Source organism: Echinococcus granulosus, assembly GCF_000524195.1.
Source record: "Echinococcus granulosus chromosome Unknown EG_S00003, whole genome shotgun sequence".
NCBI classification, from domain to species: Eukaryota; Metazoa; Platyhelminthes; class Cestoda; order Cyclophyllidea; family Taeniidae; genus Echinococcus; species Echinococcus granulosus.
In genome coordinates this window covers 2,442,103-2,462,858 of record NW_020170383.1, presented here as the reverse complement: position 1 = coordinate 2,462,858, position 20,756 = coordinate 2,442,103, and the positions used below count along the sequence as shown (strand labels likewise).

The following is a 20,756-nucleotide window of genomic DNA, read 5'->3' as shown; positions in this document are numbered from 1 at the left end:
TCCTTTCCATTTAGTTGACAACGAAGATCAAATTCTCAACCTTTAATTGCTCTAACCGGGTGCCGGCATTAAGGGCTACTTGGAAGCACTTTAACTCATTCCATCTGAACTTTGTCGGAATTTTGATGAACTGAGGATATTGTTCCACAGTTTTTTGTTGTATAACGATGGAAGTTATACTAACTTTAAAAAATAGGAATGGAGTTTCTACAAGGGCTCAGTTTGAGTTCCCCCACTCCTGTTTTAGAATATTGGAAATAAAGGAATAGTTAACAGTAAAAAGTGGCAACTGATCAATCGACCTAACGTGCTCTTTGTCAAAAACGAATATACTTCTAATGGACAGCAAGAATAGTAAAATAATTTAGCATTTTAAAAACTCGTTTATTTGTGCCTGAAAAGTAGTCAGACTAATTGGTTTCGACGTTATTTGGTTTGATATTTACGTACGCACAAACGCTGGTCGGGTGTTGGCAGTAGTTGATGGCACTGAGTGCAGTAAGTTTAAGCTCATACACACCTAATAAATCCACGTTTCAGCTAAGACTTGGCACTCAGCAATATTTCTGTTGTTTGGTGCATACGTCACTCAAATATTGAGGTGCTCAGCCAAGCCATTACAACGCAAGATGAGCCATACTTGTTTGCGGACCATCAACATTTACGTCAGATATCAAAATGAGATCTGCAAACTCAAGATGATTTCTCAAAATGCCAAATCTCAGGAATCGATATCCACGCACATCCAGGCAATAAGCTTGTGGAACTCCCAAGCAAAAAACAGCAAACAAATGCCCACTGCAAAAGTATGATGTACAGATGACCAACTGCGGTAACAAATTAAACATAGAATCACTTCATAACTCAAATACAAGGCCACAGGCATGCACGCATCGGTAAAGATGAGGGCTGCTTACGAAGGCTCTCATGTAGCCTCTATACTATGTTTATGAAAATAACGTTCCTACTTGATGGCCATCTACAAAACCGATTCGTGAACTGGACAAAGTTTAATAACTTAATGAAAATAGATGACTATCGGGGAAGAGTATCGGATAATACACGACCCAAAGCGCTTCAACTTGCTAACAAGTTGAAAACTGGACTCCTATTTGAAGACATTTTTAGCCGACAAACTTTCGTTATACTGAAACCAAATTAGTAGAAAAGTCAAAGTGTCCACACAAAAGGTTCTCTTCACACCAGCAATAATAAAGGGTAGCAGTAATAGGATAATTCGTAATGTCATTTGGTATGCGATATGTACAACTGCCACGAATTTGAAAAGACAAAACCGAAGCTGTATTCACCGATAAATTGGACGATTGGACGCAGGGCGGACGATGACCCTATAAGGGAATACAGAAGCACTCAGCGTGGTTTTACGAGACATTACGAGCCTCAGACTCACAAAGAGGAAGTGATATACTTTGAGTGTGGAAACATCTGAGTACCCTATAATTACAAAACAGAGGAGATAATAACCACACAGTAAATCACGCACCCGAAAAGTCATCTCTTACTCGCCTCTGCAGATTTAATTACCCAAATAATTACATAGCTAATTCATAGATAAAAATCTAAATAACTGCACCATGTATGCCTATCACACGCAGTCCAAAACGAGTAATTCAAGTAAGCAAATAAATGCTGCAATTTCGCAGTTGATTTTTCATGAGTTACAAAAGTACCTGATCGCCTCAGCTTGGTATCTGTGCTACCGGGTACTTTACTACGCAGAATAGTTCATCTACCTAAAGACTAACTAGGTTAAACACGAATAACACTTGTGCGCGCGTCTAATCGAAGTGAACGAATATGAAAACGAGGAGTGTGAAGCTGGAACTGTAGTGCGAAATACGTGTTTGAAATCATCAAAATAAAAGCAAACATAAAATATAGGTGGTTACATACGTCGGCAGAGGAAGCAAAAAGATTTAGTAGCGTCAAGCATGAAAAATAAATTAGGAATTCAAGCATTAGCCCTCCAAAGTTAACAATTAGTTCTAATATTAGATGATCAAGAAGGTTGATATGCGATGGGGATAAGTACCGGCGTGGTAAAGCCTTCACCAACACAACTTTTCCTAGGGTGGATAACAAGGGTCTTTTCAAAAAAAATATACATAGATGGTAACTTAGTTACAAACAGCAAATAAATCAGACATCAAAATTGGTAAACCTTTCGATTTTCTTAGAGGACAAATCGGCATTCGATAAGCTTGTGGGATGGCCAAAGGCAGAATTTGGATAAAAAGTTGATGAGAGTAACTACTCTAAACAAGATGTATTTCAGCCATTTTGGAGGTCTAAACAGGAAAAAAATCCCTTCAAATGATAAATTTTGACTTGTTGTGACCCCTTCCCATATCCCACTCCTACGATGTGGTGAACAGTGAAGTGAAAAGGGGCTACAGACACAAAGAGGTGAAACGTATATCCCCCCCCTCTAAAACTCCGTACGTGCGTACAAGTGAGTGCGAACTCAATGAGGCTCGGCCTTAAGAGCACGTTTGCTAACCAACCTGCGAACCTTTGAAGTTGAGTTGGATCACCGGTAAAGAGGGGAAGGAGGAGAAAGGCGATGGAGTGGGAGTAAGCCAATTAGGATGGCAGCTAGACTGACTTCAGCTGCTTGACGCAACAGGACATAGGGTAAAAAACGAGATGAGGAGACTTATCAACTTTATTGGTGTTAAGATAGGCTTGCCCGAATTTTAATAAGGGCATTTGGATTGATAAAGAGTTAATTCGGCTTGGTGAAATAGACGTCGGCATTAGAGCCCAGCGCTTGAAAAAACTTATTCAAACAAAAGACCTGTTCTTAAACCTGTTCATAAAACAACAAAATTCTTGACAAACGACAAGCCATACCACTCAGATATGCTGAATTCCTAGCTAAAAATGATATTAATAAGTTCATTAACATTAGCCAATGCTGTCATACTTCATTCACGTGGTTGAGATCTATGAGGTGAGAATTTCGATGTCCAGAAAGATACTGGCCTAATATGAGCACGCGGCCGGAGATCAGTTGACAAGGGTGAGAAATGTCGCTTGAAAACTAGGCCCTGTGATGGGCTACGAATCATTGAGCACTACACACGTCCCAAGCCGATGGGAACCAATGCTTAAAGCATACTGGATTAATAGCTACTGCGTTTTAGTCTGATTGATCCTGAAAAGAACAGACGACGCTTGAGCTTTGTGAGAAAATTCGCATAAATTCGACTATATTTGGCTCAAGAGGCCTGATGTCAACGTGTGGGTACAGAGCCGTGGCACCAACTGTGACCATTACTAAAGTTGAGCTGACAAATATCAAGAACGTTCGGACTCGTGAGTGACAATCTAAGTGATTTCTGATAAAGGGCCAGCCAATACTTGACTGTGTTACTCAGTACATAAGTTAATGTTTCCCAGTCATTTCAATCTGGCCGCCGTGTTCCGAGACACTACAGACGGCTAAGATCCGTGTCTGAGCTAGAAGGCGGCTGGATTACAACAATTAACGAGAGTTGACAGGACTCCCAGTGCAATTATTTTCTGTTTCCACATATACTATTTACGAATGACTAAGAAGTCTACCGTAAAGATAACGCAATCAGTACAGGGTATATTGACAGTTTGATAATATGAATCATTGGCAGAAACTGACACGAGAATTCAGAATAGACTGGAGCAAGCAATTCGTACTATGAATTTAATAAATGACACACGAAAACGATTGAAACTGTAAAAGCTGATACAATTATATATCAAGTGAGTACTATCAAAATTTTACCTTAATTAAAAGAAATCCACCTGCAAGGGATCAAAACCCGATGCTTTTGACACGTTTAAGCCCGAGAGGTACACTTACAACTATTTAACCACCTTTTTGCTAAAATGTGGATGCGCATATCCAGATACAACGGGGCGAGTGAGAGAGAGAAACAACACAGAATCCATGTGCGCCGATTAAATGTTACTTCCTTTGTACGAGTGTGGTGCGGCATAGGCGCTTGCTGAACAATGAGAGCCCTCTCAATAGACATTCGGCACCACATATCTTTGTATTCTTTTGCGAACGCCAATTGTAGGTAAGCAGGGCCTAAGAGTACCCCCTTTGAAGTCTTGGACGAAGAGTGAGAAACGAGGACGAGCAGCAACAGAAACATTGAAAGGGAGCCTCTACAACAAATTTGCCGAAAATAGTTCCCAAGGGACATATTGTCCAAAAATGCTCCACCTTTTAAGTATTGGAGGGAAGTGTTTTGATAATGTCAAGCTTTTAAAAGAACATTAACCCAAATAATGAATGGAGCAGATTTAGTGATTTTTAACTGCAAAAGCAATTCGAATTTACGATAAAATAGGTGAAAAAAAACGAATTCGAAAAGTTGAATAACCCTCCTTTGGTGTAAAGAAGAGAATAAGAGAAAGTCGAATTAGGTAGAAACTAATGGAAGAGGGGAAATCACAAATACTCCACAACCACTTACGGTTGATTTGGAGGAGGAGGTGGATTGACAAACGCAGGAAATGAACCGAAAAGTGCGAGGGTGATGCCAATGGCGATGGTTGGCATTAGAGGGCCGTATGTTGGCGTCGCAACTGCAAAACTTGTTGCAAAAACTGCAAGGAGTAAGAAAGGAAGAGAATAACGAGAAAAAAGTAACTAGGACGTCCAGTTAAAAATAAGCATCTTGAAAAAAAGAAAGTCAGACAAAGCAGAGGTGAAGAACGTCATGGAGGTAGAAATTCAAAGACGACAGCCGTAAGTTGCTTTAGTGAAAGTGAATTGTAGCTTAGTGATTTTACACATTCTTTAAGAAGTAGAGTCTCACCTTTTAATGAGGAAGTTAAAAGATGAAATTAGGTGATTCAAAGAAATTTCGTAATCGAAAATGGTGTAACGAAAATGCAAAAGACAGATAAGCAAATCTGACCACACTATTTCTGCTTACAATCGCCTGACCCTACCAATATCTATGTTTCATAACATCGTTAAAGATGGGACGGACACCACACTATTCACGTAGGTAGGAAACTCGAAATGTGTGCAATTTATCTCGTGTGATTAACTTGTGACTGAAAAGGCAACGCGGAATGTCAGAAAAAGACCAAGAACTATAATCTAATGAGGCAAATAATCGAGTTTTTCAAAAACAGAACTTAAGTGTGTCTTTGAAACCTTGTAAAGTCTAGTTTTCACTCGCCCAAATTTAACTCGACAAGAAAAATCCGTTCTACAAGCTGACAATAATTACAATCTGGTTCCGTAATCAAATACTGATTTACGGACAGCTGCCAAAGATGAAATCGTTCACACAACCATCAATTGAAAGGGACAATCATGGAATAAGCATATAAAGAACTATTAAAACGCCAACGTGGTGAGTGGAAGACAAATTACAGAAATAATGCGATTTTAAACACGTTTTATTCAGTAATTATCCCAATTTTTGATCTACCCTTGCATAACTGCATGTTTTTACATTCGCAATACCTGTAAACACGAGATTTGTCAAGTAATCAAAGTGGTAATGCAGACGGCCCGAAACACTATCAAACAAAATTTGCAATGTGGACGTGATATATAAACGGAAAACGCATCGGTCGACGTCTAGCGCAAAAAATTATATTATTCCAGTCGATTTTAATCTTGAAAACGAGCTAGCAATGAACGAGCCCTAAAAAGAAGACATTAAGCGATGTAAAAACAAATTTTGGAATTCCAAAGAAATGTTATGCCAAATAGGGATGAGTCCTACCGTCAAAAATACAAACAGAGCGCCACTGAAATGGTAAAACGGTTGAGAGCTAAAGATTGCTAAATCGATGCTCGTATAAAATGAAATGTTTAGCCTTAAAAGTGATGCGCCAGAAAGGAACCCATATTAGGGAGTAATGAAATAGAAATACGCACGTAAATGATCATAGCAGAACCTCCAGTGACAATGGGCTGGGGCAGATCTCGAAGAGGACAATTCTCAACGCTGAGGATGGTCAGCAGTGGACACTGAGACAATTCGGCAGGAATGTTGTTCAGATTGTGGTTATCGTTCAGATAAAAGTCGCGGAGACTGGACATATTTCCTGCAAAGCAAACAAAAATAATCGATGTAAATCAACTCAAATAGACACCTTAATCCATGCAATGTGGGTTATTGCAAGAGCGGTACAAACCCTCTAGTGTTAATGTCATCAGTGATCCATAATGGGAATATTTGCCTGATAACTTCACTAGGATTGTGTATTTTTGACTACCAAACAGTCAGCCCCAATCTCCAGTAGTATCGGTGCAAAAAAGGACATGCTCCACAAGTCTTTCCATCAAACAAAATTTGTTATTATTTTCTGTTTTTGAAAACAAGAGTTTTAAGAAAATGAAGGAACTCTACGAAAAATCCAGCCCAGCTGGTTCCAGTTTTGTCTAAGCTAAGTTGACTGCTTTTATTGCATAGGAAATCACGCATGGTATGAAATTTATCAAAGGTATCAACAAAAAAGCACGACACGATTATTAATGTATGAAAAGAGGATTTTAAAAGTAACCAAGAGAATGAGAAACTAGCACATAATGATAATGTCAGTCGATTTTATTTACTGAATCCCATCCTTTAAAGTCTTGACTTCCCGTGGTACCAGAACACAGTTATACGGTCAAAGATAATTTCCTTCAAAGGACCATTAACTGATGCTACACAATCCATAGTTGGTAGTTATCATCCTCATGAGAAGCCGAACGCCGTTCCTATCCAGCCTACATTTCAAATCGCCTTTTGCGGAGGAAATCTGGAACCACAGAAAAACTTTTATGCTCGAATTTATAGAAGTTTCTGCCTTGTAACAAATTCTCAAGCATTCGAGAGATCGTGCTCCCCTCATTCCTACCTTATTAAATGATTATCACATTAGCTGCACCCTCAGAGAGCTAATAACAACTAAGTTCACGGTCAACTAGTCACCAAGTGTGCGAGGCTAAGACGGCTGACGGACCGCATCTCACAAGATTGGGGCCTATAAGAGCAATGTGAAATGTTAGGAATGCGGGGATTAAATAGAGTCTAAGCATTTATCTGAGCCTGATACCACTTCCACGTTATCAAGATTCCAATAAAGACGCAGCACATATTGCATCTGAGGTGGATTGCAGGCATCAAGGATTCATATTTTGAAAACAGTAGCACCTTTTTTGACACAAGAGCTTAAACATGCGGGAAATAGTTAAAATAAACCAACCCATGGGAAAAGTAATCAAGCATGACTACAAAAAGAGAGAGTATCAAAGGGATACCGAGTTTGGCAACATTAGTAAGTAAAGTCAAAGCAAATTAGCGCAAGCAATTTTATTAACTTTGGGCAGAATTTGAAATACCATTTGCAAAAACTATCTTTGCCGCCTATACCTTATCTGGCACAAAAAGTGCAACACAACATTTACAGTAGCTTAACTAGATTCTAAATGACATATTCCCGAGATTCTCATGCTTTCAAATTTTCCACAGCAGTAGCACATTTAAAAGGTTCAAATGAATCAAATACGAACTGTTAAAAACACGACTGCCACAATTACACTAGGCTTGGGTAGTTTAAAGCAGATGGAGTTATCAATGTAAAAAATAGCCTAACAGAATGTAGGTCATTACAGTGCTCAAAGGAAACAATTTCAGGAGAAAAACTGAAAAAAAAAAATAAAAATCAAACACAGAATACAATACTAGGTGCAATAAAAATTCATTCATTAGCCCTCTTACCACCACAGAGGTAACAGTTCCAAAGCAGTTTCAACGTTGAAAAATTAGCAGGATTCAGATGTTAGAAACGCACCTATTTCTGGAGGCAACTCAGTTATGTCATTTTCTCCAGCCTTGAAGATTTTTAAATCACGGAGATTACTGTAAAATAAACGAAAAAAACATCCTAAACGCATTCAGACTATTTGAAAAACAAGCGTTCCCCAGATAAAACTGTGGGCGACTTAAATAAATGCCACCAAAGTCACGCGACACTTCATTGAAACAAATATATAGTAGTATTTAGTCTATGCATGTTATATTAAACCGTATTTCAAGAATAAGGCACCAGGATAAATGGAGATGGTTTAACTTATTCAATGGTCAATGAGCTGTAACACTAGAAAGAAACAATATTTCCTATTGTTCTAAATAAACGTGAGATGTTCCAGGGGCAGAATTGAGCAAACTAGCCTTTACCATCAAATAGAATTCTAGGAAAAATTGACGTCTTTAACGGATTAAACGTTCCATAGGGTGTGGTCAGGTTTAAATCCTCACCCATTGAAAGATATTGCTTAAAATCTCCTCCACTTCGATTCTCTGGTATTTCTAGTCAAAAAATATCGCCAAATAAGTTGAGACGGATAATGACTGGAAAATCGGAGTTTATAAACCTACATCTGGCAAATCTGCACAAAAGATCAAAGAAAAATCAAGCTGAAAAAGACAGGTATTATTACTACGATATGATCGTGAGGACCAAAGTGCTAGCTCACCCGATGGAAGTCGGGAAGGTTGTGAGGTGATTACAAACAACGTTAAGGTCTTGCAGATTCACGAGCTCTCCGAGGGTGGACGGGAGAGATTCCAGCTGGTTCGACTCAAGATCCAACACTCGCAGTCGCTGCAACTTGCCCAGAGTGTTTGGAAGACGCTGAAAGGGGAGGGGGAGGTAGCACTTAGACAAATGCATGGGCACGCACCCAAACGAACACCCTGCACTGCTCGCATGCGTTCACAGCGAAATCGGCTGTCGTGAGGAAAAATAGACAAGACAGTAATTTGCTTTGTAAATAGGACCTTTTCGTAGATGAAGTGAAAAATACTAAGTGTACCTTAACAACGAAATGCTGGATAGTCGTTTCATTCAAAGTCTTAGGAACGAGCGGACTTCGAATTCTGATAAAATGAAATTGCGATCATATGCATGGCTTCGGACGATTGCTGACGATAGCTTAGAAGTGCTTTATATGAAGGTTGATTGAATTTCAATATGAATAGACTGCCAGCTCTCCAAAACTAGGAATTTCTGATGAATAAAAACATTACAAAACGGTACAACACACCCACGAAATTGATCAGCGATGATACAGGCAATTTAGGAAGAGATAACGTTCCAAGGACCCTCAAAATTGGCAAAAAAACATGTACTATCGTCTAAATTGTCATATTTGCATTTGCATTTTTTAAAACCATTCTTTTGTTAGACTGAAGATAAACCCAAGGGACTTTACAGGAATGTTCACTCATTAACCCATTTTTGTCTTCACCAAAGACCAAATTAACGGGCATTTAGCCCAAGAAATAAAATCTAGACAACAAAGCTATAATTGAAATTTCTAAGTGGAATTGACTCTGGAACAAATAGAAGTATGAAGAGGGTGACCATTAATCACAAAGGACAAAGGAGGATATCGAGTTTTCGGATAACAGATTACAATGTCACAAAAATATGCAGCTTTTAAGATCATTAACTGTTACATATTTGCTTATGGGGAACATCAAAAATAGTATTATCACCGAGCAAATAGCAGTAATGAATTAACTTCATCGATTTCAGAAACTCACTAAGGCATTGGTTTTCACTGTGCAATTCCCTACATTTCCCACACGCATGTCAACCTCACCTTGAGTTGATTGTAGCTTAATCGGAACATCTCCAGTGATTTCAGAGCCCCCAACTCGTCGGGTAGACTGAAGAGATGGTTAGAACCGAGATCTAGTTCAACGAGGTTGTCCCAGTGATGCAAATCTGAAAAAGGGTGGACGATTCTATAAAAAACCACTTCGTGAGACCGAATTTAAGCACTTATAGACAAAAAAGCCTACCCCCAGCGTGAAGATCTGCAATCTCGTTGTCACGAAGATTAAGCTTCGTCACCTGACCGAGATGTGAGAGCACGTCTGGAGGCACCTCAGTAATTCTGTTGTGGTCCATGTTCAAGGACTTGAAGCAGAAGGCGAGCCGATTGAGTAATGGATGTTTCGATATTCCATGTAGAGAGCAAAAAAAGAAATTCTCACCATAACGTGAGTGTACTGCTCGCGGTTACCGGGAGGAAAGGCGCTGAAAAAATTTCGCGAAAAAGTCACATTTCGAACCGACGACATGTTGGCCAGCAGGTGTGCCTAGACGTGGTTGGAAAGATGGGAGTTAAAGCGCGTACCTTCGAGCGAAGTGCCGGCCTTCCGGATAAGGCTCTCGATTCCAATTTCTAGGCTAATTTAGTAGAGCTTAAAAAATCGGCAAATACATGCGAATTCAAACCAACAATCCCTAAGTCAACTTAACTAGCACAGAGACACATCCCACTCAAATGCACAAGCTTATGAAGGTAATGCATTGCCACACTTTGAAAAAACACGGGAACAATTTGATTTTCAAATAAACTTGAGAGTCAATAATGATTGTACAAAGTTGACTAGGATTGAGCCACCCAATTATGGGAATAAAATCCAGGGCGAAGTTTCACTACTCAGATTGGACTTAGAACCAAAGAAATAATTCGGCAAAAGAATGCGCTAAAGAAGGAAACAATGCGGTCTACGGGATATTCGGCGTATAGAGAAATATGGAAACGATCACAGACCATTTTACCTTGCTGTAACCACTTTGCATTATTAAAAAATCCACTAAACTTAATACCCCCCATTGAATGAAAGAAAGGTTTTAATGCAGAAACTTCTAACGATAATTTGGGGCAGGATGGGCTCCTCCCACAAACAGGGACTAAAGTTAAACTAGGTGCATTTAAAAGACCTTCTGCAAAGACAAAAAAGGGCATTTGCGATGGCCTCGATACCAAAACAAACTCCACATATTTTAAGCAACTTTTAAAATTTGTAAAATCAACTTGACATTAAAAAAAAACAACAAGAACCAATTCCCAAACCCTTATGAAGGCCAAATTAACATCGCAAGGATTGGCCGACACCAAGGTCACGCCTACAAGAGGTTGGACCAATCGTGGTCACGAGTTGTTTAAATGCGCATAATTTGCTGTCTACTGCTTTGTTGTATGGTTTTGCGTGATACATGTGCCTGTTCCATGAGCGTCACGTATACACCGAAGAGGGGTGGGAAGAAAGTACGGAGTGGTCGAGGCACCAAATGGAGATCAACCTCAGCGCCTTGATGACCCAGTATATTGTAAATGAAGTCGCTAATCTACAATTTTGCTATGTGATTGAAAAAATCCTCAAAGTGGAGGCTCATCGAGGGTATACAAGGCACGTGCTGGATACCGAGTGCGTTGGTTCGGATTATTAAAATACGGTAAATAGTTACCGGATCGAAAGAAATGAAAAACTGTCATCCAAGTAGTCGTTTATACTGTATTGCAATCAAATAAAGGTAGATTAATATTTATATATCAAGTTAAAGACGTCAACATTCCAGCAACAAAACACCACAGACGGACAATTAACGAAAAAGTGGATTTCTTAGTAGTCCCTTGGAACAATTGGGATAAGTTGCCACTGATTAGAGGAAGCGACTGAATTCCCTCTTTCTGCTTTTGAATGATTAAAAATGCCTCAGACGGAGCTAGTGCATAGTTGACTGTCCATAAATGCGGGAATGTAACTGACTCGTCGGATTGTGAATATCGGACACCATAATAAGTCATACCTGAAGAGACTGGAGACTTTTTTGCATCGTAAAGTACCACCTTTTAAAAATTGATATAATATGGGAAGCCAGTTTATCTTTCGCAGTTATTAATGCCCAAAAAGCAATTGCGGTCTCAGCTGTTCTAAAATAAGATTGTTTAACCACATTTGGCTTCCAGTGCCAAAATATAGCACATTGTTATACTACTATAAACTAGCTTAAGACGCTAGAATAGTCCCGGAACAAATTGACAGATACCCCGACACTTAAGTTATGCAAGCAAGAAGGTTTCTACTTCGGATACATCATTGACTGGTTTTTCAACAACTCATAAAATTTCTGTTAATTTGTTGGTACTAAAATTACGAATGCTACCACCGACTTTTTTGCAATCTGTAAAGTTGGCATGACAAGCCGAAAAATTTCGAAGTCCAAACAGGTGAATAATCAGCTAATTCAAATTAATCACCTCCTTCACTGGGCAAAAGATGAGGCACCCTTCACTCTTATGAAAGGTTCTGGAAGTGAGTTAATTGGTTTAGTAGTGTGCCATATTACAGAACCAAATCGTTCTGAGGCAGTTAAATAAACACTATTGAACTGTCTTGGGAAGTTTCGGGTCGAACAAACTCTTCCATACATTTTCTTCGTACTAACATGCAAAACAAAATACCGTACGTAATTGGACCAATTAAGATTTAATTACAAATTAATGGGATTAACGATTAAGTAATCGGACAGCATTGACACTCCTTTACTTTAAGAACATTTGGCAATTTAGTGCGCATCAATTACAGTAGAGGAGCGATAAACTATACATTATACTCTCATGGGACCCAGCTCAAGGAACAGCTTTCATTAATCATTTTGAAAAATTATCAACCAAGTTTTCTTGATTAAGATAGGCGGATCTCAGCATCATGATGAAAAAATGTACAAGTTAATGATAGACAATCAAAAATCGTGACTTCGTCGTTGGACTGGGAAGGCATATGAACCTTACATGATCATTTTAAACCAGGCATAGCAAATTACCTACCGGAAGGGTGGAGAGTTGGTTGTTTTCGACATTGAACTCGTCCAGACGCGTACACTTTGCTAAGGACTCCGGAATTTCCACTAGGCGGTTATACCTGAGAAGATATTGCTTCAAACATTCAGAACCAAATCACCCCTACATTTAACCTCTGACAACAAATTATTAAAACACGATTTTATCTTCATTATGTCTTCCTAAAACTTCTACCGCAATTGACGCAGAAATCAGCGTTCATCTAAATCGAGAAAAGGTTTGTTAAGTTATTATTTTATTTACCGGCATTCCACATACAACTTTACACTTTCAAAACCTGACTGTAATTTCGGCATAATAGAAGCTGCTTGACATGACAAATTTTTAACAATATTCGATAACCCTTCAGCAACTTCATAAATTTCCGGCTTAAATTTAAACTTAAATTAAAAGGTTAAAGCGTGAACTATCGCGCAGACTAAGCAAATTTTGACGAAGAGTGATGTGCTTACTTGAGCATTAGCCTATTTAGACTGGTGAGGTTGCCAATGGATTCGGGGAGGTGGGTCAGCTGATTGTAGTGAAGATAGAGGTCTGTCAGCTGTGTGCACTGGCCGAGGCCTAGCGGAGGGGTTGCAAGAAAAGTGAAGACTCACTGCTACTTCCCCAAATGTCCCAGTATCACTTGTTAGGTTAATCATTTCACTACTTAATCAGTCGATCTAGTCGGAGTACTGAAATCGACAGAGGAGTCGGAGTCACAGTTTCACTGCAGTATACTCAAATGAAGCGCAATGTAATTATTTTCCAAGACCTAGTAGAGTCACCCGCCATAAACAAGAACCACTACCCTGAAACACTTATAGTCATATCATAGGGACAATGTAAAAAGCATTAAAAATTATCTAACAGCAAATAAACGATGCAAGAGCTACCATGATCTTTGAAAATCGTATTCAATCCCAAAGAATGTCTATGTCAAACAAAATTCGTTAAACTACGCAAATTGGGTCATGTCATTGGAGTCCTTCATCCCTTACCGAGAGACGAATACGACAATTTCTCAAAATCAAGTTGTTAAATAATCAGGAAATAAAAGCTCAAGTTTTTTAAAAAGATTAAGAATTAAAAAAGGGAAACTTACTTGCAGGCAGAGTTTGGATGTGATTGTACGAGAGATCGAGTTTAGTCAGGAAGGCCAGTTGACCGATCGTGTTGGGGACGCTTTGTCGAATAGAGTTCCGGTTGACAATGAGGATTGTGAGACGCTAGAAAAGGAACAAAGCGACGGGTGGGAAGAGAAAAGATAAATTATATCTGCTTTCCTAGGGGAAGAAATATTCTCCTTTACGAAAGCATAGTTTGGAGGTCCGTGAGTTACCTCCAGCACAGTCTCTGCGAGGACACATGATACAAGCCACCCGGTGGTTGTTTTTAACAGTAGACTTCATTTTCTTTGATAATAAAAAACCCTCACTTTCGACCATTCCATCCTTTCAGGAGATGGATCGTAAGCGCAACTGGCGAATTAATCAACTCGATGATAGCAAACTTCGCATTTGACCTACGTGAAGGGGAGCTGGATTTTAACCGAAGGCAAGGTACTGGGATTTATCAGAAATCGTGGCATTGATTTCGATGTCGTAAAATTGGATAGGAGTAAATGACCAAATAAAGAGTTTGGGTTTAAACTCTTGAGAACTGACGAGGACCAAAAGAGCAACACCGCCTATTCTCGTTACTGGCTCAAGCCATTCAGCAGCTGTTTGTGAGTAAATTAGCCCTTAAACAATTGGGACTTGACAAGAATTCACATGCTTCTAGCAATTGACAAGTTTTTAACAATAGAAAAAAGCTACTAATAGATATCCGAAAATAACTTGTCACGCCTTCAATTCATGACCCACTACTAGGAGTAATGCGAGAACACCTAAATTCGCATTCTTATTCCGAATTCGATTTCACTATAAACAAACTTCCCATACATTAGTACGTACGTTATCGATTACAGGAATGATGAACAAAATAAAAAAACCCGTGAAAAACATTCGAACCCTTCATGTCATCCAAAACAGTCTTAATCAAAATTTGGAATGATTTCCTACAAACTGAATTTAAATCAAATTCAATGGGTAGGCAGCTCTAAGGCATGGAGTTTAATAGTATGTACGAACTCTTCTCAGACGAGTTAATGAAAAAAAGGTGTCAAATCTCTGCATCAAAAGCATAAAAAGCATCCTGATTCAGGAGCAAATTAAAATCAGCGATCAAGCACTTCAATCACCGGTGTACGTCAGCTTTCCTGAAATTTACTTACATACGCGTAACTCCCACAGACTTGATGGAGTTTTTTTCTATGTGCGAGGTTTTCAAACCCCATACAAAGATAAAAAAGAACAAGCAGAGACAATATCTACTCAGAGGTGTACTACGGAAAACAACTTAATACCTGGAGATTTTTAATTTCGTCGCAAAGGGTTCCGACCTTATTGTAGCTGAGGATAAGCTGCTTCAGTCCACGAAGGCCGTATATACAGGAAGGCAAGTCGCCTTCGAGACGGTTATGCCGAAGGTCCAACACCTCCAGAGAGGTTAGCTTGGCTAGATCAGGTGGTAGCCCAGCGCAAACGATAACATTCTGCTGGAGCAACAATCGACGTAGATTTGGCAGCCCCGTGAGTTGACCTGCTGGTAGACCAGTAAGTTTGTTGCCATTCAGAAAGAGGGTCTCCACATGAGGAAGGTCCTTGAATATACCTGTGGGTAAGCACTGCAACCCGAAATCGGAAAACTCCAGATAACTGGAGTCCTCATCTTTGCAACGCGTCAGTTCTGCTGTCACGTCCTGAAACGGTGTGTAAAAGATAGAAGATTTAAAAACGGAAAAGTTCAAAATTCCACTCATAAGGAGGATTAAATTAATACTAGACCTCCTCAAAATAAAGCAAAGGAAGTGTGTGATTCAGCCACCATATCCCACGCTTCTAAAATTGGTTATGGTAGGAGTTGTTACGCTGGCTAAGGTTACTTTTGCCCAAAAAACAAATTAACACCTGGATCACCCGAAATATTCATAGGTAAACTGTAAAAGGCGTGCGTGGGAATGAGCCCGGTGACAATGGCAAAATAGCTTCGGTGATTCTGCTGATAATAGTGAATTTACAAACATTGGGTCAATATTAATTATGTCTTAATTTATGGGTAAATCGTACAACTTATAGGTATCGCACAACTTAGAATTCCAGTAAATTTGGACCCAGTTCGTAATGGTAACCCGAGAACAAAATCAGAAGTTCCAAACGAGAAAATGATGACAGTTCTACATTTATCAATTAAATCGATAGAATCCGAATAAGGACCACCAATTTACACGAAGAGGAAATGCTGAATTGATTCGATGACAATGTTACATGATGATAAATTGCTAACGACAATGGGGGTCTTAACGGCACTCAACATTTTAAAGTATGCATAGCATCTGAAAAGAAGTCTTGTTTCTAGCAAGATGAATGTTGGCAACTGGTAGGCAAAAAATTAGCGCATAAAACTGACGAACCGGCTGTTTTTCCTTTTTCAAATAGGACTTAGCGGCTGATTTAAACCGCCTGCCCTCAAACTGCATCTGAACTGACTTCTTATGACCATCAGACAACCGAAATCCGGCAGCACGACCAGGAAAACGGATGGGTTTTGCGATGCTAAGGACAGATATGTCACCATTATCACCTAAGTAGTGCTCCTCCCTCCTGTAAACATTATCTGCTATTTCGACTGTGGATGCGTACGGAGAGCACTCCTGGGTCGAAGATTTCGGTGAATTATGCTCTGAAGAAGTCCCTCCGGCTACATCAGCTGAGCAGTCAAAGTCTTCTACATGCTCCTCCTCTGAGTCCCCAAGAGGCTCGGTAGTTAGCGGATCCATCTGCCTTCTAGGGGGTTTAAAGCGAACACCAACAAAGCACCCTAAAACAAAGACGATAAGCATAAGCGACAACACTGTGATTGGCCAGTTATTTTCTACTATTGAGGATTCAGAAAAATTAAGGGTAATCCCAGTATTTAGGGCCTTACACAGTTTCAATGATGGCTGCGGTTAGTGTCATTCCTCAAAATATGTCTTCTAAGTCGGCCGAAGAAGCATGGGGCTAGTCCACCGCTGTAGACTTTCCACAGACTCAAGACATATTTTATTTAAATAATTTAGTGCTTGACCATGATGATACTAGGAGCAGAATTCCATTAGTGTAAAGCCTTTATGAACCCGATTTGTTTGCTGTTAAAATGCATCTATGTTATCACTTCCTTTATTTTACTGAAGCATGGACACTTTTTCATTCTACATTGCAATCACTTAAATTATGCGGTCGACAAAGTTTTTTGCTATAATTAGTAAATTGAGGTAATTTTAGCCTAGAAAACGGTACGACCTGGTTGCATTACATACAATACTTGATGTTGCTGACCTTCTAAAGAGCAAGTGTAGATCCAAGTTAATCTGGACCTCTGGCGCCTTAGGATTTTCTTAGAGGCCAGCAAGGACAGTATCGCTAGGGACTAAGCCGAATCGATAACGTAGAAAATAGCGGAGAGCTCTTCTAACATGGCCCGGGGGCTATTTCACCCAGCTAAATGGCAAAAATTGGGGCTCAAGGGCCTGAAAAACTAAAGCAAAAAGTTCAGAAATAATTTAAAGTGCTGAAAGGGCTTCTTATAGAGTCGAGATATGTGCTGAGAAATATGAAGAAGCATGTCACTTTAGTTACTTTCCACAAATTTATAGCAGCAGATGATGGGAGTTAAGGCACCAAAGCGTCATAAATTAGGTAGGTTATAGAAAATCAAATATTTCTGCTGGATTCTCTACACCTTGCAGCATAGATATCTGAGTAACTAAAACGCAACCTTTAGTTGTTTTACTCCCTTCGTTACTTCCATACATCTTTCTGTTATTGGGAATGAGTAAATGCCGCGTAGATGGACTTGACCGAATTGTCGATAGTTACGAAAATTAATGAAGACTTCCTTAATTCTCAAATAACTGAAACAGATCTTTTCTACTTGGAGGTAGATTGCGAACCGTCACTTGCACGATAATAGGATGAAGAACTTGCAAGGGAACTAGTTGAACTGGGGTATCGGGGTACTAGTGAAATTATAAAACGTGAAGAATTCATAAAAAAGAAAGACGAGCTTGCCGCCTTAGCAGAGAAGAGAAAAGTGGCAAAAAAGTAATTGGCTGTATTTTGTGGCTCTTTCTAATAACAGCCGATATTTAATACACACTACAAACTTCTTAGCTCTACCTTTTAGCAATATCAATAAACCAGCATGTTTTTTCCCGCAAGCTATTTTTCAGTATAATCGCGAATTTTACAGTTTTATTTAGGGCAATTAGCGGGTTTTCTTAAAATCATCTAGTTCTAATTTGATTACGCATTTATTTTACGTGCAAGCCCCTTCAATTTCTAGTTTGCTAAACCAATCTACCATTCTTGATGTTTAAGAGCCCTAGACCATGAAGGAATTATTATCACAGAACCTGGTTTGATTGCTTTGGCTGCTAGAGAGGAGTCAAATAGACGAGGGAACTTATCAGTATGTGAATTCTTTATGCCTTTTTTTACCAAAGACGATTATATTTATTCGTCACACAAACGCGAAAGGCCAGGAAATTTCAGGTTATGTGGACTATGCGCATCGTTTGAAAAGTGAGGATTTTGTCCCTTACTTTTCTGGTAAAAAGAAGCTTTTGCCACGTGTGGGAGATTTAAGGTAAGTGATGGAATGTATGTAAAAATTACGCCCACTCATCCAGCTTTTACAATTGGGAATCTCAACATGTATCATCCACTTCGACACCAAATTATATTGTCATTGCAGACAACCCAAGTGGTTTACTTTTCAAAAATAAAAGGGATAGAAAACTTATTATTATTGACCCCTGGGTGAGTAATCTCTAAGGCATGAGTTTGTAAGTGCATTTGCTTCTTGAATCGGTTTGTAAATCTTAGTTTAATGCCCAATAATAGAGGACCTGCTTACCCTTATTGTTTGCATTTTATTTGATGGCAAACCCTTTCTAAGTGGTCGCTTTTTATACAGCGAAGAAAGAAATAGCTAAGATATACATTTATTTTAACTCAGATTCGCTTATAGTGACTAAATTGACCCATAAAATTTTTATTTTGCATACATTTTCTGCAATTTCAGTCTCAAACTGCTGGTGATAATACAACACGAATGACAGTTTACACAACGGAATACAAGCAGTTTATATTATATGATCATATTACAAGGCGAAAAACATAAACTAATGAACTTCGCTCACCGCATCATAATACAGTATACCACTGTTCACAAACATTGCTACTTGTGAATTGCAAGTAACACTTGTGTAATTTTTAATAGCATAAAAGTCAAGGTGAAAGTTTTGTTTTCCTTAAAGATAATGTGCAATAGTTGGCAATTTTTCAATTTCATAATCGTGAATTCTTCGTTGTTAGATCTCATACATGCAAAGTGTGCCATATATTTAGATGAAAAATGGTATTACAGGTGAGGCCTACAATAGGTACCAGAAATACCACACCTAAAACCCATCTGTTTTTATGTGTTTAATCCCATTAATATAAAAAAGATTCATAAAAGAAAGACATTGATAACTTGAAAGTGATTTATTCACCTTGAAAAGGTCCAGTGCGATGTTCACATTCAAGAATTAGTATCATGTTTTTTTGGAGAATCATTTCCAAATATGAATTTAAAACAAACGAATTAGCAAATAATTAGATCAAGCTAGCATAATAAAGCGTTTTACATCTAGGCTTTAATTGTATTTCATAAAATTCAGTTACGGCATCTATGGATAACTCATAAAAGCTCCGCTGTTGGTTAAAAGGAAAGGAAACTTCCTTTACTTCACCATAGGAAATCATTAGCTGTGGCAAACAAGTATTTTCTAGAAGAACTTCAATTTACCGTAGGTGTTTAGAATTTTGCCTGATTCAGTCCAGAATCCGTGCACATAGTTTTATTAAGAAAACTTTCGTCTCACACTCAAGGAGTAAACAATAACTGTCCAGTTTCCACTTCAACTAACCCACTTAATATTTTTGCAAACAAATAACTTTTGTGGTTGCCTACTGGTCTTTAAAGTGATGCCGTAGCAACAATAGATTTTTGAATGACCGTCGTAAAGTATAATCATCGGGATTTTTAATTACTCAACGGTTAGAGTCAAATATATGTGCAAGGCGTTCCGCCTTTGCATATATTTCATAATACCGCGATTATAATGTAGCTGTCCTTATTGTACAATTCTGGCGTGTTACGAACCATAACTCTTCGTACCAAAGTAGAATGAAGATAGAAGAATCCAACAGAGGTAACTTTTGTGACCACAATAACATATTCTTTCTTGAACAAGATGAATGACGTTTTGCAGTCCCCCTTATGTGCAATCGCTCTGATATTTAGGGAAAAAAAATGGGCCAAACTTTTTGTAATAAAGATATTTTCGGTCATTTGCATAAGAAGGTTCATTGATTCTTTCCATTCTCATATTGTAAGTACATCTAGTTATGGAACAGGTCTAAATCACAGTATAAAAGAAAGCAACCTCCTACAAAGAACATATTTCAGCGCGTCAGTTTGAATTCGCAGTAGAATTTTATAATTCAAACTTAAATGTCTCCAATTCAATGAAGGCCACAAATCGGCAGCGGCAAGATTTGGTAAGTCACTGCTGTCTTGACATAGAGATATTGGCTCGGGTTATTGTTTCACCCATGGTAAGGTGAACATCAATTTTCACTGTCTTATACAAAATATTCTTGCCTAACACATCACACATGTGCATGCCCGTTTCTGGAATTTAACAACGTTCCAGCTATAAAGCTAGAGAATCTCGCTTCGAATTAAGCGTTGAGCCTTTCACTGACACTAGACGATTGAGTTAAAACGAATCCAAGCATATACTACCTAGCACAACATGGTCCACTAATAAGGAGTAACTACACTTACACAAATGCAAAAGATAAGTCCTTTACAAATATTTAACGGGAGTTGTGGGACGCCTGTCAGTAAATTTTGCTAAGGTGTTTTGAGATTGAGCATAGGCCGCCAGCAA

At 38.8% G+C, this 20,756-nt stretch overlaps 2 protein-coding genes across 2 annotated transcripts in view; one reads left to right on the top strand and one right to left on the bottom strand. All coding sequences in view use genetic code 11, as the record gives it.

Moving 5' to 3' along the window:
- Positions 1 to 1,306: 1,306 nt before the first annotated feature.
- On the bottom strand, positions 1,307 to 16,550 carry EGR_00948 (Leucine-rich repeat protein SHOC-2; the record flags this gene model as incomplete). The annotated part of the gene is made up of 13 exons (XM_024490197.1): positions 1,307 to 1,349; positions 4,485 to 4,617; positions 5,908 to 6,081; positions 7,816 to 7,883; positions 8,501 to 8,658; positions 9,632 to 9,756; positions 9,834 to 9,951; positions 10,029 to 10,133; positions 12,656 to 12,749; positions 13,141 to 13,249; positions 13,773 to 13,896; positions 15,078 to 15,473; positions 16,185 to 16,550. 13 exons carry the CDS (start codon positions 16,548 to 16,550, stop codon positions 1,307 to 1,309), a joined length of 2,013 nt encoding a protein of 670 aa, XP_024355600.1.
- Positions 16,551 to 17,602: 1,052 nt separating this feature from the next.
- EGR_00947 (hypothetical protein) overlaps positions 17,603 to 20,756 on the top strand; it is a gene marked incomplete at both ends in the record, with an annotated part of 3,378 nt that continues 224 nt past the window's right edge. Inside the window, 8 exons of the mRNA XM_024490196.1 lie at positions 17,603 to 17,692; positions 17,726 to 17,856; positions 17,894 to 18,003; positions 18,141 to 18,223; positions 18,258 to 18,400; positions 18,444 to 18,577; positions 18,925 to 19,000; positions 19,037 to 19,183. Of these exons, the coding sequence (XP_024355599.1) occupies positions 17,603 to 17,692; positions 17,726 to 17,856; positions 17,894 to 18,003; positions 18,141 to 18,223; positions 18,258 to 18,400; positions 18,444 to 18,577; positions 18,925 to 19,000; positions 19,037 to 19,183 (914 nt within the window). The remainder of the gene's footprint in view (positions 17,693 to 17,725; positions 17,857 to 17,893; positions 18,004 to 18,140; positions 18,224 to 18,257; positions 18,401 to 18,443; positions 18,578 to 18,924; positions 19,001 to 19,036; positions 19,184 to 20,756) is intronic.